This window comes from Capsella rubella, unplaced genomic scaffold (genome assembly GCF_000375325.1).
Source record: "Capsella rubella cultivar Monte Gargano unplaced genomic scaffold, Caprub1_0 scaffold_1, whole genome shotgun sequence".
Classification (NCBI taxonomy): domain Eukaryota; kingdom Viridiplantae; phylum Streptophyta; class Magnoliopsida; order Brassicales; family Brassicaceae; genus Capsella; species Capsella rubella.
This window is the reverse complement of record NW_006238923.1, coordinates 9,345,982-9,359,934: the sequence shown is the minus strand read 5'-3', so window position 1 is coordinate 9,359,934 and position 13,953 is coordinate 9,345,982. Positions and strand designations below refer to the sequence as shown.

General features: G+C 38.2%; 7 protein-coding genes and 1 non-coding gene across 10 annotated transcripts in view; 4 read left to right on the top strand and 4 right to left on the bottom strand.

Annotated features, from left to right (window-relative positions):
- The window catches only part of LOC17898410, a 6,366-nt gene extending 5,513 nt beyond the window's left edge, over window positions 1-853 (top strand). For both annotated transcript variants that reach the window (XM_023788872.1, XM_006307680.2), the window contains exons 8-10: window positions 76-121; window positions 224-366; window positions 449-853. In XM_023788872.1, the coding sequence (XP_023644640.1) occupies window positions 76-121; window positions 224-366; window positions 449-705 (446 nt within the window). In that variant the 3' untranslated portion in view covers window positions 706-853. The remainder of the gene's footprint in view (window positions 1-75; window positions 122-223; window positions 367-448) is intronic.
- A 401-nt stretch (window positions 854-1,254) lies between these two features.
- LOC17899824 (putative F-box/kelch-repeat protein At1g27420) lies at window positions 1,255-2,820 on the bottom strand. Its single transcript, XM_006306327.2, has 3 exons — window positions 2,359-2,820; window positions 1,910-2,133; window positions 1,255-1,841 (listed from the first exon to the last, which is right to left on the bottom strand). The coding sequence occupies exons 1-3, from the start codon at window positions 2,793-2,795 to the stop codon at window positions 1,459-1,461; spliced, it is 1,044 nt and encodes a 347-aa protein (XP_006306389.2). The 5' UTR covers window positions 2,796-2,820; the 3' UTR covers window positions 1,255-1,458.
- Window positions 2,821-2,908: 88 nt separating this feature from the next.
- On the bottom strand, window positions 2,909-4,803 carry LOC17897940 (5' exonuclease Apollo). Its single transcript, XM_006305915.2, has 4 exons — window positions 4,402-4,803; window positions 4,109-4,311; window positions 3,918-4,025; window positions 2,909-3,831 (listed from the first exon to the last, which is right to left on the bottom strand). The coding sequence occupies exons 1-4, from the start codon at window positions 4,691-4,693 to the stop codon at window positions 3,166-3,168; spliced, it is 1,269 nt and encodes a 422-aa protein (XP_006305977.1). The 5' UTR covers window positions 4,694-4,803; the 3' UTR covers window positions 2,909-3,165.
- A 133-nt stretch (window positions 4,804-4,936) lies between these two features.
- On the bottom strand, window positions 4,937-6,746 carry LOC17897470 (60S ribosomal protein L17-1). The gene is made up of 7 exons (XM_023789200.1): window positions 6,661-6,746; window positions 6,526-6,562; window positions 6,366-6,406; window positions 5,559-5,789; window positions 5,372-5,474; window positions 5,227-5,294; window positions 4,937-5,139 (listed from the first exon to the last, which is right to left on the bottom strand). Exons 1-7 carry the CDS (start codon window positions 6,661-6,663, stop codon window positions 5,092-5,094), a joined length of 531 nt encoding a protein of 176 aa, XP_023644968.1. The 5' UTR covers window positions 6,664-6,746; the 3' UTR covers window positions 4,937-5,091.
- On the bottom strand, window positions 6,144-6,274 carry LOC111828768. The gene has a single exon (XR_002832529.1). It is a non-coding gene; the product is annotated as a small nucleolar RNA snoR74 (small nucleolar RNA).
- Window positions 6,747-6,955: 209 nt separating the features above from the next.
- On the top strand, window positions 6,956-8,922 carry LOC111832563 (mitochondrial import receptor subunit TOM20-2). 2 transcript variants are annotated; one of them, XM_023789687.1, is made up of 6 exons: window positions 6,956-7,152; window positions 7,479-7,557; window positions 7,651-7,820; window positions 7,919-7,966; window positions 8,151-8,234; window positions 8,409-8,922. In XM_023789687.1, the coding sequence occupies exons 1-6, from the start codon at window positions 7,054-7,056 to the stop codon at window positions 8,535-8,537; spliced, it is 609 nt and encodes a 202-aa protein (XP_023645455.1). In that variant the 5' UTR covers window positions 6,956-7,053; the 3' UTR covers window positions 8,538-8,922. The 2 variants fall into 2 exon arrangements, with proteins under 2 accessions (XP_023645455.1, XP_023645454.1); XM_023789686.1 differs by having other exon boundaries at window positions 6,957-7,152; window positions 8,151-8,240.
- Window positions 8,923-9,290: 368 nt separating this feature from the next.
- Window positions 9,291-11,526, top strand: LOC17900810. Its single transcript, XM_006305571.2, has 5 exons — window positions 9,291-9,592; window positions 9,955-10,058; window positions 10,193-10,306; window positions 11,028-11,111; window positions 11,295-11,526. The coding sequence occupies exons 1-5, from the start codon at window positions 9,343-9,345 to the stop codon at window positions 11,349-11,351; spliced, it is 609 nt and encodes a 202-aa protein (XP_006305633.1). The 5' UTR covers window positions 9,291-9,342; the 3' UTR covers window positions 11,352-11,526.
- Window positions 11,527-12,218: 692 nt separating this feature from the next.
- LOC17900937 lies at window positions 12,219-13,946 on the top strand. The gene is made up of 4 exons (XM_006304677.2): window positions 12,219-12,592; window positions 12,681-12,776; window positions 12,879-13,010; window positions 13,602-13,946. The coding sequence occupies exons 1-4, from the start codon at window positions 12,220-12,222 to the stop codon at window positions 13,769-13,771; spliced, it is 771 nt and encodes a 256-aa protein (XP_006304739.2). The 5' UTR covers window position 12,219; the 3' UTR covers window positions 13,772-13,946.
- The last annotated feature ends 7 nt before the right edge of the window (window positions 13,947-13,953 follow it).

Genomic DNA, 13,953 nt, shown 5'->3' with positions numbered 1-13,953 from the left:
TCTGAATTCATGTTTTGGAAGATTGATTTTTGCTTTGTTATTATGAAGGCTTATCCTGATATTCTGTTGCTGCAGACCAATACAGTGACAACTTGGTTGGAGAAGATAGAAGGAAAGATAGGTAATTTTGTATTCTGACATTCAGCACCAGCAGATTGGATAAGTAAAGCCTTTTGATACCTTTATATTCCTGCCGATGAAATCTTGAAGTGATTGTTTGTAGGTTGGTAGTGCCATCACATGGGCAGGAATCAGTTTTGTTAAAAAGGCCTCCCTCATCCCATTCTTCATCATCACATGAAGGATTGCTCGAGCGTATGTCTGACGCAGCTAGCAGGACAGCAAGTTCTTATAGTGGGGTCGAAGGTATATTATCTCAAGGGCTTCAGTGTCTTTTTGGGCATTATGTATTGAAAATGAGACTCATTCTGTATACAAATATCATCAGGAGGTGTGAGACGGGAATCAGGAGCAGCAGGAAACAAAGGGTTGGCGTCAGAACCGTCATTCAGTGAGATGTTGAAGAAGAGTAATAACATGAAGAAGGTGGCGGTAGAGTCATCTGATACAACCGAAGGAAGCAAAGGTGGCGGTGGGAAGAAGAAAGGGAAGAAAGGGAGACAGATAGATCCTGCTCTTCTCGGTTTTAAAGTCACTAGCAGCCGCATTCTAATGGGAGAGATCCACCGCGCTGATGATTTCTAACATTTCGTTATTTTGTACAAAATCTTTACTTGTAAAGATTAGCTCCTCATACTTAGGTCGTATAGTTCTTTTCCAAACACATTTCTTCCATCACATTAGAACACAGGGAATAATAAAAGTTCTTTTAGTTCAAAAAATGTTTGGTTCATGCAGTGGTTCTTATTCATTGTGCCTATCTGAGCAGTGTGATAACCAGCGGCAACGTAATCAATTCGAAATCTAGAAGCTCAAGCCTCGAAGAAATGGCTTTCCACTTAACCATTCAACTTAAGAAAGTAAAACGTCATCCATCTCAGAACAGTTTTCTTTTGGTTGTTCAGGTCTAGAAGTAGTCGAGAGTGGAGACTCACAACAAGCAGCTCTGTTATTTGCTCTTGCCACTTTCTCCATTATATACATCTTGCTAAGTCTCAAAATCAAAAAGGTAGATTTATTCTCTCACTTCTTTTTTGTTTTCTCTCTTGTTTAATATTTTTTATTACAAAATTTCTCACTTTGACATAATTTTAGAATCTATAAAATTTTGGAAGTTTCTAAAGAACACTCGTATACCTCTTAACACTTGGAATCATATATCCTTCTGTATAGATATACTTGGTCTTTGACGCTTTTCATCACTCTTATTTACACAAGATTAGCAACACACATCAAATACAGGAATCATTCACAAAGTTGAGAAATTGGGGACATTTTGGCCAAACACACAAACTCACAGCTCCAAAACGTCCAGAAGAATGATGTTAAAAGAGGAGATCAGAGTTCTATGAGAACGCTGGTCAATTGAGAAGCAGATGGTTTAATCTGATCACACACTCTCCACTTGGACCCTTTTTCTTTATCATTAAGGTCATACATTAAGGTCTCATGTCCACAAACCCGTGAAAACAGCAAAAGCTTATCATTCCATACTCCTAGTCTCACCCAGAAACCTCCCTCCCTCGGAGGCACAAACACCGAGCTCCATGAATTCTCCTCTGGATCAAATACTCCCAGACATCCCGGCATGTTCCTGTCCATGAAATACACTTTGTTCCTTACAACAGTGTAGGAATAAACCGACACTGGTTGCTCCGAGTTTAGCTTTTGCCATGTCTGCGTTTTGGGGTCATATATGTCGATGAACCTCGATCCATTGCCTGGAAAGATCATAAAACATAGTTTAACCAATGTTCGCCGGAATCTAGATATATCCATTGTCTCCTACCTACAGCGTAGAGTTTGGAACGGAAGGAGAATGCAAAGCCACGCCAGACCGGGCGGTTTGGACAATCCATAAGGCTCCATTGATTAGTTTTTGGGTTGTACACTTCCGCGTTGGAAAGGCTATAAGCATCTGTTGAATAGCCTCGGATGACATACAAAAGGCCATTCACTTCAGCAAATGCAAAGTTGTAACGTGGTATGTTCATGTCCGCTAGTTTTTTCCAGCTGCAAAAGAATTCCTACACGATATTAGAATAAAACCATACCGGACCAACCTACTATCTAGTACCATTTTCAGTTTAAGATGAAGCATTAAGAATTTTTTGTTGCAAGTAAGAATGTCATTTCTTTGTCTAACAATCATGAAGAAATTTGCAATTATAAAGAGAATCATGTCACATTTGATCAGATTGTGTGGGAATTAAAGAAAGGTTGGTTGAGATTGGAGACCTGTTAGCAGCAGGATCGAACTCGTAAACATCGGCAGAAGCAGAGACTGTGGTGCTATTGATCCCAGAGCCGTCAACCTCCGTATATCCTCCAATCAACACAATCTTCCCGCCATCAAGCACTGCAACGCCGAAACCTCGCTTCAAGGGCCCAGGGACAGGAGGGATCTGGCCTAACTTGTTCCCTGAGGCATCAAAAACTTCCCAGTACACATCTCTTCCACACTCACTTTCCATCAGAACACAAAGGAATTCCTCCACCATACCGGTCAACTTTCGAAAGGCTGCAAAATGCTTGCTCTTGAGGAATGACCTCCATCGCCGGCACACCTGAGAAGTGATCTGAAAGCTAGACCGGGGGATTTTCGAGAGACAGAGCTCTGCTGCATCGTCGGTCAAACCAGGTATGATCGGATATGATGATGACTCCACTACCATCTTCACAATTTTACTTACTCCTCCCCTTAATCTTCACTCCATCATTTAATAATGTGCAAATATTGTTAAAAAAATGGTTTGAGTGATCATTTGGATAACAGACAAAAGATAGAAAAACATTGACCAAGTGTTTTCTGAATTTAAAATCAGGATCTTTTCAAACTAAACATATACAAACAACTGCTTACCTTTTCAACGATAGAGACTTTATATTCAACTGATAAATTGTTATATGTTATCAAAATTTTACTTACTCCTCCCATTCAAAAGGATTGTGTATCAGACAATTCACACAGTTACCATCGTAAGCTTTGTGATAAAGAAGCCGCCACATCCATGTTAGACAAAATCCAGAGTCAAGTAGAGCGAGCTAATCAACCTCGACAATTTTTGCGCACTTTACTTGTATACGTGCTCTCTTCTTGTTTCTCTTCAAACTTGAATGACTATCTCGATTCCACCTTTTCCGCTTTGCTAACACTCTAGTCTTGTCACTTGCAGAATATGACTTGATCCTAACAGCTCGAAATTCCTCTGCGGTATCCGGCCTCATAAGAAGCACTTGTGGCGGTTGGTTGGCTCCGCAGATACGCCCAAAATAGTAGAGAGGGTCAACATAAGATGATGATGAAACAACAATTCCTTTCATGCTCTTTGGCTTCACAAGTTTTATGAACTCTCCAATCTCCTCATAGCATGAATGATCAGAGTAGTGCACCGAGTACATATAGTCATTGAACTTATGCACCGCAGCCGCTTGTAATTCTTTCTGAGCAGAAATGGTTTCATTCTTCATACTTGCAGTAAGAAAAGAACCAGAGAGCTTGCCAACTCCTTTGAAAGGCCTTTTCACCCATGGAAGACCGGAAGGCATGATACCAATAGTTGGGCACATGGTATTCAGCCCCTCGAGAGTCTGAATGCTGAAACTATAACGAGGGACAGCACGCACTCTTGTAAGAGATGTATCAGTAGTGAAAATGTCTTGAAACCCAAGGAGATGCATTGTACGAAGACGCTCAGGCCAAACCCAAATCTAAATGATAAACAAGAAACGAAATTCAAGTGGTTGATTCAAAAACGTAGGAAGATAAAAGAAAGCAGATGATTCCTATAAGGAACCTTGATATTGAGAATACGAGAAACATGAACAAGCAAGTCTTCTTTCCCCAAAGAGTCAACTGCTATGATGATATCATGTGAAGGATGGGTGGCGATTATATCAGCAACCTGCAACCAAATATAGAACTATGAAGAGAAACATGATTCAGGATTTAAGGTTTAAGGTTCAAAGATAAGGGTTTTAGTGGAACCAGATTCGCAGCGACTTGACGAGAAGGGAAGCTGTAAATTGGATTGCAGTAAGTGTTATCCAAGTAGAGAATATCAACTGGTGATTCGTTAATAGCATCAAGGAGAGTGGTTCTAGCTTCATCTGCTGCATCAGCATCCCAGCGGAAGTCTCCGGTGTAGAGAAAACATCCGAAATCACCACGGAACAAAAACATCACGGAACCTTACCAGATTGTACAATCAAATTCAAATGTCACCGAGAAAGCAAAGCCTTATTAATAGAGGTAGATTACAGACTTTTCCAGTATCATACCAGGACAGTGGTGAGCATCGATGGCCATGACATGGAGACGGACGGTGGAGCCGGAGGAAGGGGAACGGAGGGAGAGAGATGACCAGGAAGAGAGAGGGACGACGCGAAGCAATGAGAGGTCGAATCCTGGGAATCGGGAGGGAAAGAGAGAGGCGGTGGTGCGGGAACAGTAGAGAGGACCTTGAGACCAGTCGCCGGAGAGGCCACGCGTGTGATCAGAGTGCATATGAGTCAAGAAGTAGGCTTGACTCCCATCTCTCCATCGATCCACTGATATCAGACCACTCTCCATTTCTGATTCCCAGAAAACTAAAATTGCAGTTACTTAGCGATGAACGACTGATGATGGTTCCCTACTTCCTTCAATCATTCTTTGTACTCATTCGTGAATGGGCCAATTTGAATTTTAGGTTTTACAAAATTCTCATGTCCCACCATTTTCAGAACTTTGTTATCAATATATTGTTACTCAATAATTACCAAACTTTCAATTTGCTTAATGATTTTGAGTTAGTTAATCAATCATAACCAAGACTAAAAAAAAGAGGGGAACGTCTTTAAACAATCCAGCAACCATAATCATCATTCTTAAAAATTGGGTCTTGGTCTTATAGAAAGCAGAAACTAACAAAATGTAATGTATTAAGGGTAACACAAGTGAGAGCACAAAAAGACTTGTTTATATAAAGCTCAAGATGACGCTCCTTTCTTTGACTTTGCTGCCAACTGTGTCTCCGGCTGCAAAAACCCAACAATAATTATATGAGATCAGTGCTTAAGATTAAAGTCAGAATCTGTAACGATTCAAAAAGATCAATCAATTACCTCTTTCTTCACAGGCTCTTCCTTCTCTGACAAGATCAACTCAATGTGGCATGGGTTTGACATGTAAGCTGCAAAAAATAGAATTATATCAAGAATAAGTAAACTGTGAATGAAGAAAGAGAAGAATACAACTGAGAAAACATACGATTGATTCTTCCATGAGCCCTGTATGTCCTTCGCCTCTGTTTTGCTGCTTGGTTCACTTGGATGTGAGAAATGAATAGGGCATCAACATCCAAACCTTTGACCTATATTAAGCATAAGTTCATAAACAAATTAGTACCTGAGAGAAAATAACAATGATAATATAAACCAAAGAATCAAAAACACACCTCGGCATTGCTCTCAGCATTCTTGAGAAGATCAAGGACGAATTGAGCAGATTTAGCAGGCCAACGACCTTGACCATTTGAATGCCTGTTCTTTGCCTGAGCAGTACGACCAACACCACGACAGAAACGGGTAAAGGGGATAGCTTGCTTGTGAGCTATGACATCTTCCAAGTACCTTTTGGCCTTGTTCAATTGTAGCTTCCTTATGGCGTGCGCTGTTTCCCTAGTGTTCTGTTAGACAAAGCAAATTCAAAAAAAAAAAACTATTAGATTCACAAAATCAACCAAAAAACTGTGGTAGACTTCACTGATTGTTTGCTTTTTCCCTAACTATTGGTCTGTTTTTAAAACAAAACGACAACATTAAGCATCTTAAACATATAAAAATGTAAGCTATGACAAAAACCAAACCATCCGCTACAATCATGTCTAAGAAAGAAAACCAAATATGAGAAATTACTCACTACTTTAAGAATGAATCTGATAGACTTATTTCAGCTAGTTTAAGCAGACGAAAAAATAAAACTAAATGATGAAAATCTTGCCTATATTACAATACACAAAAGGATAACAAGCTAAAAGCTATAATGTACCATCATGTACTGAACCATATTGCTATTAGCATAAAACATTGGCTCACCCATTCACGATGACCAATTCGATTTTCCTGACATTTACGTGAGGTCTGTTATTACACAACAGAACCCTGCTTTTTGTTAATCAGGTTTGTTCTAACTACGAGCTTAATCCCCCAATAAACCTAATCTAATACATTTCCTAGATCCGAAACTAGTACAAGACATTTACCTTGAAATGGACCCTAAGATCGGATCCCCTTGCCTTGCAAGCTGCAAACGCAAACCAATAGGAACCATTTTAATCAATAACCATTGTATTGCTTCAGAAACCCAGTAAAAAGTGAAGCTGGAAGTAAAAAAAAAAACAAAGACCAAGAAAGAGTTCTCACATTTGGTGGAGTTATCGGGCTCCTGGGAGTACTTCACCTGAAGAAAGAAAAACAATAACAACGCGTAAGAACATATACGTATGAGCAGAAGACAGGAGAGAAAACTTGGTAACAAGTGTAGCAAAGCGCATTTACCATGGCGACGACAAGAACAGAGGACGGAGACACTGGAGTTCTCTTTTTATTTGGAGATCCCTTTTTATATAGTGAAACATGAAACCCTAATCGGCGAATACATTAGGGGAGACTATGGTTTTACCAAAGTGCAATTAATTTAATGGGCCTTTTGGGCTACTTCTTTTACTTTACAAATTACAAGTGCTGAGCAAGTGAAGGCCCATAAGAAAGTCCACGACAGGAAAGCCGTAGGCTGTAAAAGCCCAATGATGTTGTTGTAATTTGTGAACACCGACGACTTTGTAAGGCTAAAACCCTTGAAGCTTGTTTGAGATATCGAGAGAGGTCTTCGACGTTTTCGCAGTAACCGAACCACCGAACCCTAGATTTTCTTTCCCTTGAATCGTGACGATGGAGTTCTCTGCCGCCGACTTTGAAAGGCTTCTCATGTTCGAACATTCTCGCAAAGCTTCTGAGGCTCAGTACATTAACGATCCTCTTGATTCCGATGTTTGTACTTAGTCTCCACTCTCTTCACAAATCACCTAATTGCTTTATTTTTTTTCGTTCTTGCTTATTGTTTTCCTTTTTGGTTGATTTGGATGACATGATCGGCCATTGGATGTTTACAATTGTTAAGTCTGTGTTGTTGAGATTGATTACTTGATTGTCTAATCAATGTGTATAGTTTGGGTCTTGAATTTGATAGAACTACTAGCATTTGTGCTACGAGATTAATAAATGTTTTTCTTAGTTAACATTTGCCGATTCCTTTTTGATTTGTCATTTACATGAAGATATGAAGAATACCTTTGTGGTTATTTTATGTTCTGCAGAATCTGCTGAAATGGGGAGGAGCATTGCTTGAACTTTCTCAGTTCCAGAGCATTCCTGATGCAAAACTTATGTTAAATGGTACGAGTTCTTAAAGTCTTAAATAATCGTTGCTAATTATGTACTCATGACTTTGTCTTTGCTCTAAGCATATCAACATATTTGATCATGTAGATGCTATATCCAAGCTGGAAGAGGCGTTGACATTAAATCCAGGGAAGCATCAGGCTCTTTGGTTTCTTGGGAACGCCCACACTTCCTATGCATTTCTTGTTCCAGATGTTGATGAAGCAAAATTGCACTTAGATAAAGCCACTGAATATTACCAAAGAGCGGAAAATGAGGTACATCTTTAGATTTTTTTGCTTTTTTAATTTGTTAATTATATGTTTTATGAGCTTAGTGAGACTTAACTTCTTATTTTTTTTCTCTTTGTTTCAAGGATCCAGGCAATGAGATATATCTTAAGGCCTTGGAAGTCGCAGCAAAGGTATTACAGTATTTCCATTTTCCATTTTCAGAGTCAAATCTTTGTGTACGCAAATTATTACCTTAATCCTGGAGAGAATTACTGCTACAATAAAAACAAGGAAAGAACCGTTTTGACATTTTATTCCATCTTCTGTAGTTTTTTATATATTAGAGCTCATGTTTTTGTCTGTGTATGTGAATAGGCCCCGGAACTGCATATGGAGTTTACCAAAGGAATGGCACAACAAGCCCTAGTTGGTGGAGGGGGTCCTTCACCTTCATCGAATGTTAGTGTAAGTTATCAAGTGTTTTGTTGGTTAGTGTGCTGTCTACTATTTGGAAAAGTGTCATCTTTCTTTCACACAGTTATTCTTTAGTACCAAGTTCATTAGAACATAAGCAGAGAGTCTCATATGTGGATTATACAAAAGGTTACTCAGAGAAATTGCTTGCTTTTGCAGAGTGGCAAGAAGAAGAAGAAGAACAATGACTTCACTTATGATGTATGTGGTTGGATAATCCTCGCTTTTGGGATTGTTGCTTGGGTTGGTATGGCAAAATCCAGTGGCCCTCCACCTCCTGCTAGATAAAGCCTTAAGCCAGATTAGTGATGGGCATTCCATAAGAATTAATGCGCACACGCACACACAAACTCCTAGTAACGACTCCCAAACAGAGATGTACTAAGTTGAAGAGCAACCGTTTGTGGCTATGGTACCAACAAATTGATTTGATTACTTTATTAGTAGGATGTTTTGTCTCTTCATGTTTCGTTCTTTTTATCTTTGGATTAAGATAAATTCTGTTACCATTATCTTAGGCTCTTAGCTATGCTGTGATGGGTTTTGTTTGCTGGCACCATATCTATGAGTTTATTATTCACAGAAATACTACTTTTAACTTCCTGTAAGAATCACACTACGGTAGGGAAAATATTCCCGTTGCAATTCTGTGTTATCTACTATTTTTGTAACATACTCGTAAATAAACTCCGGTTTAGATACACTTTCATAAAACACACCTTACAATTATTCCATACATCTAACACTTCAATATGATATGATACCTATATTAGTCAGTTTACTCGTCAACTTCAGGGATCTGTAACCTTCATCGATCACTTTAAACAAACTTTAGGGTTGGTCCTGATTAAAAATGTTTTCCTCAGCTCTATCATCATCATCTATGATTCCCAAAGGCCAAAACATTGGCTGGTAAAAGACAGTAACGACCCCAAAGCGGATGGCTTACACAAGACAAAAACCTAAGGGCATAAGTGCCCTTTATACCTTATCCCTCGCCATTCGCCCCAACGCGAAGAAAAATTAATAAATAACGAAACGCAGCGTTAAGTCTTTTCGACTCATCATCTCCAAAATAGACAGGTCGAAAGAAATGGCTTGCAAAACGATACTGCGTTCCGTTTTCGTATCGGAATCACGGCGTACTTCCGGCGCCAGTAGATGCTTCTTTCTCCCTCCTTCTCCAGCATCAGTTCCAGTCCATGGTTTGTTCCCGGCGCCAAAGAGTCTATGTTTCAGTGGTTTCGCGTCTGCTCCCGAGCGGTCCACTCGGCTTAATTGCAGCCATAACGATCAATCTGATCAAGGTCCACCTCAAGAAGCTGTTCTCAAGGCGATTTCAGGTAAGCGCCTACGTTAATTTCTTCATTTTTAGTTTTTTTGGTTCTTTTGCCCGAAATGAATTTGATAATCGGATTTCGATATGTTTGCTTCTATGATGAAAGATGATTCGGGTTTGTTGATTCGATTGACGTACTAGCGTTGGGTTTGATATACTGGCTGCTATTTTGCTCTGTTATTCTAGATTCAGAAACTCTTCTGTTTTGTCGATTTAACTAATCATACACTTGTAATTTTGATATTCGATTATCTTGGGTTAACTATATCAAGCTTGAATGGTGAAGGAAACAGATGATGTTAAGTGACGAGTACTAGTTTACTGATTGATACTTTTGTTTCCCCTGTTTCTGGTGATGGGATGCAGAAGTGTCAAAGACTGATGGGAGGGTTGGAAAAACTACTAATATGATTATTGGAGGCACTGTGGCTGATGATTCTGCTAAAGACTGGCTCGAACTTGACCAAAAGGTATCCCATGCAGCAATCTTATTCGTGTTTGATCCGTTGCTAGTAGTGTTACTGGTTTTTATGAAAGGCCCTGTACATTTTTTAAACAAGGAGGTGGGTATTTGTTGACTCAAGGCTGGCGTTTTACTTGCCAGGTCAATACATACCCAACAGAGAGAGGTTTTACTGCAATTGGGACTGGTGGCGATGACTTTGTGCATGCTATGGTTGTTGCTGTTGAATCTGTTATTGAACGTGAAATTCCAGAGGTAAGTTGTTTTCTCTTACATAGTATCCAGCTTGTTTTGGTTAATAAATTTTACATTTGATTGTTATGAGATATGTAATATTGAAGCTCCTAATATTCAATCTTGATATGGAAACCTGTTAGCTCAAATAGTATCATTATTTTCCTATATAGAGTCATGGTGGCAGTAGGTACATAGTAAGCCCTTATAAAACGGCATCAGATTTCTTACTGTTACATCAATCTTTTGTATTGTGATCATTTCAAATAGCCTGTTGCGTATAGGATTTTTTATTCTTTTCAAGTCAGTTCAGTAATTGGTTTAGTCACTCTGATATGCGTAGTTGCTGGTTAGGGAATCCAAACTTTGTAGTTATTAGAAAAAATATATTATTTGTACTGTGAACTTTTATATTATTACGATTTGCTTCAATCAGTGTTCTATTGGCTGGCACAAAAATCTCTCCTAGTGATCGTCTTGATAATTGCAAATATAAAATGTATACAAGTGAAAACTATATGCACCGTACTTTGCTACGCCTACATTTGGTCTCTGCTTAGTCTTGTACAGTATAGCTGCTAAATATTAATTCCGACATATTGTTGTGTTGTGATGTGAACTATTGTTTTATCAAAGAATCAGATAAGAGTATTTTTTTATGTAACGTCTTACAACTGTTATTTGAATACCAACAACACGGAAATCCTACTAATGCTGCAAATCTGTTTTGCCCACAACAAAGGATTGTGTGAAGCAGACGTTATCAAGCAAAGGCAAATATGTATCGGTGAATATTGGCCCTATCCGAGTTGTCTCTAGCGAACAGGTTTTTCCCTTTGCCTTCTCTCCCTCCCTCTCTCTCTCACGCTCATACATTCACATATGAAAAGCCATATGGGTATGTTTGCAAAAGAAGCATAGAGAATCAAGCCTTATTGACACAGAAGATGAAACAAAGTTAGGAGTTGAAGAATGATGTGATGAGAACTTATGTTGTTTGGTTTGACAGGTTCAAGCTGTGTATAATGCAATGAGGAGAGACGAAAGAATGAAATACTTCTTGTAGGTTTGAAGTGTGTAGAATCACGGGTCTTCCCTCTTCTCTCTTCTCCATTGCTACTATGTAAATTATGCAGTGTAAGGCCATCATTAATTATTATTTTTGCTTATCTACACCAACTACGTCATCCTTTATTTGTTAGACAGTTCTTAGAAAATGTCTTATGCATCGGGGAGAATTAGTCGATTATATTTAAAATGGCTAAGATGCAATTATGCAAAATAAAGATAAAGCTTAGAAAAATAATATTTGTTTAAGGTGGGAGATATCTTTTGTATCTCTCCAAAATAGAGTTGGAGTTGGTTCTAAGATTAATGCCCAGAGAGGTGTGGCTTCTTCTACAAGTGAGGGGCCATAGTCCAGAAGAAAAAAAAAAAAGATGAACCCTCGGGCTAATAATTATAATCTTATCTTGTTTGGATACAACAACATACAACTCAGTATATTATAATCTAATATGTTATTATTGGTTACATATTTATTTTGGTCGAATATTATTGGTTTACATGTAATTTTTGAAGTCCTAATATCTCTACTGTAACGAAGCATATTGAGGTTTATGATTGGGTAGGTATCTACAGAGAGTCATATTAAGGTGATCCTTAGAGTGTATCTCATAATGATGAAGTTTGTTATGAACTGAGTTATTTACTGTTTATGTTACTATGTCTCAGTCTCAGCGTCCTGGTGGGAGGGTGTGTAGTAGAGCTACTAATTAGTCTAATTATGGTATTCATTAAAATACAAAGATGGGGTTATTGGGTAAGGAGAAGAAAAAGTGGAAGGTGAGGGGGTTACTTTGAATCTTTTAATCTTAAAATTAGGTTAAGTGGCACTGTTGGCCAACTAAAAGCAACCCCAAATATACTCAATAATGACACTCATAATCTCTCTCTGTCTATCTATTCCTTTTATTGGGTTAGGAATTACAAAATTCTTCAAAGAATTAATGATACTAACTTGCTTACAAAGTAATAAGCATACACGAGATTTGCAATATAAGCCCTACCAAAATCCCCACTTTGCCATCATTTCATTCACTCACACACGCATAAATATAGCATTACATATTAATACCATAAACATACATATATTGAACATACATTTTCGAGGGAAGGAGATGAAAGATCGGATGGAGCGGTTTGTGATATTGCCGTTTTCGTTGGGGTGTTCAACGCAATCCAGCGTCGCCGTGGTCACCACTTCCACTAGTCACCAACACAAGAAACCAAACCTACTCATTAAAAGTACCTACTTCTCTCACCCCACTTACGTCGTCCTTTGCTTATCATCCTCCTCTTTTTCTTCTGAATATTGTGTTTTTATTTTTCGAAGGAAGAGAAGAAAGTGATGAAATTGGCCGACTTAATAAAGAATACACAGAGATGGACAACATCACCAACAACAACAACATTGCTAATACCTCAGATGGTATTAACAAAATGATTCGAAGATTCAAAAGTTTCAGTCACTTTATCTCTCTTTCTCTTTTGTTTCTAAATGATCTTTTATTATTCTTGTTGGTTCTACAAGGAAGAGTACTAGAAACTAATGAAAATGGCTCATTCAAAAAAGAATACACAAAGATGGACAACGGTGCAAATATCTCAGATGGCATCTACAGAATTATCCGGAGCTTGAAAAGCTTCTCTCACTTTTTCATTCGTACGTCCCTTATTTTTATTCTATTCTCTTTTCTTACTTTCTTTTTTCTTGTCATTTTCTTACTGGGAGCACAACATTTCCTAGTAAGTGATATCTTCTATACTAATCTGTTTCTTGGGTTCATCTTAATGTTCCTCCCAATTAATACGAGGACGATTAACTTCTTTCTTCATGTTTCCAATTTTTACCTTTGCTTTGACAGAAACTAATAATTACCTCAAACTTTATATGACTTTTATGTGTTAGCATGGTAATTTACATTTTGGGTTACCGTAATCATATCTATGAAACTGTAGCTAAAGGGTAGTGAAAATTTGTGGTTTTAGTCTAAGAAAGTGTTAGGAACACTTGTTATTTAGGTTTTGTAACCATATATCCGTAATGATTTACATTTTATGCAATTGATCATCACCACAGCTATAAAACATATTATAATCAATAGTAATGCATGTTTTTGGAAAAAGAAAAAAAAAAGAACAAATGGTTCATACGTACATTCTCCATAATTTAAACATGGGGAGAATTAAAGAGTGATAGATAGATTCATCATTAATGTAATGTACTGATGAGTGATGATGGCACTATGATCAGGTTACGAAGAAGAGACGAAAGAGAGAGATGCGGAGATGGAGATAGGGTTTCCGACGGACGTAAAGCACTTGAGCCACATCGGAGTAGATGGAACCATGACCACTTTTGACAACTCCTCCTCCTCCTCTCCTTTTCCTTTCGCCGGTTTCCATCTCACGTCCGCCGTCTGATCTTTTTTTTTTTGGCATCTTTTGACTAATAAATCAATGACATATAATTTTCGTACACAAACATATCATTCAAATAGTTTCGTAGTTGTAAGATCTTCGTATTCGCGGTTGCAAGTAAATAATAGACCTCAAACTCTAAAATCCACTAATTAAAATGACTCCATCAATCGTCTCACATTCCC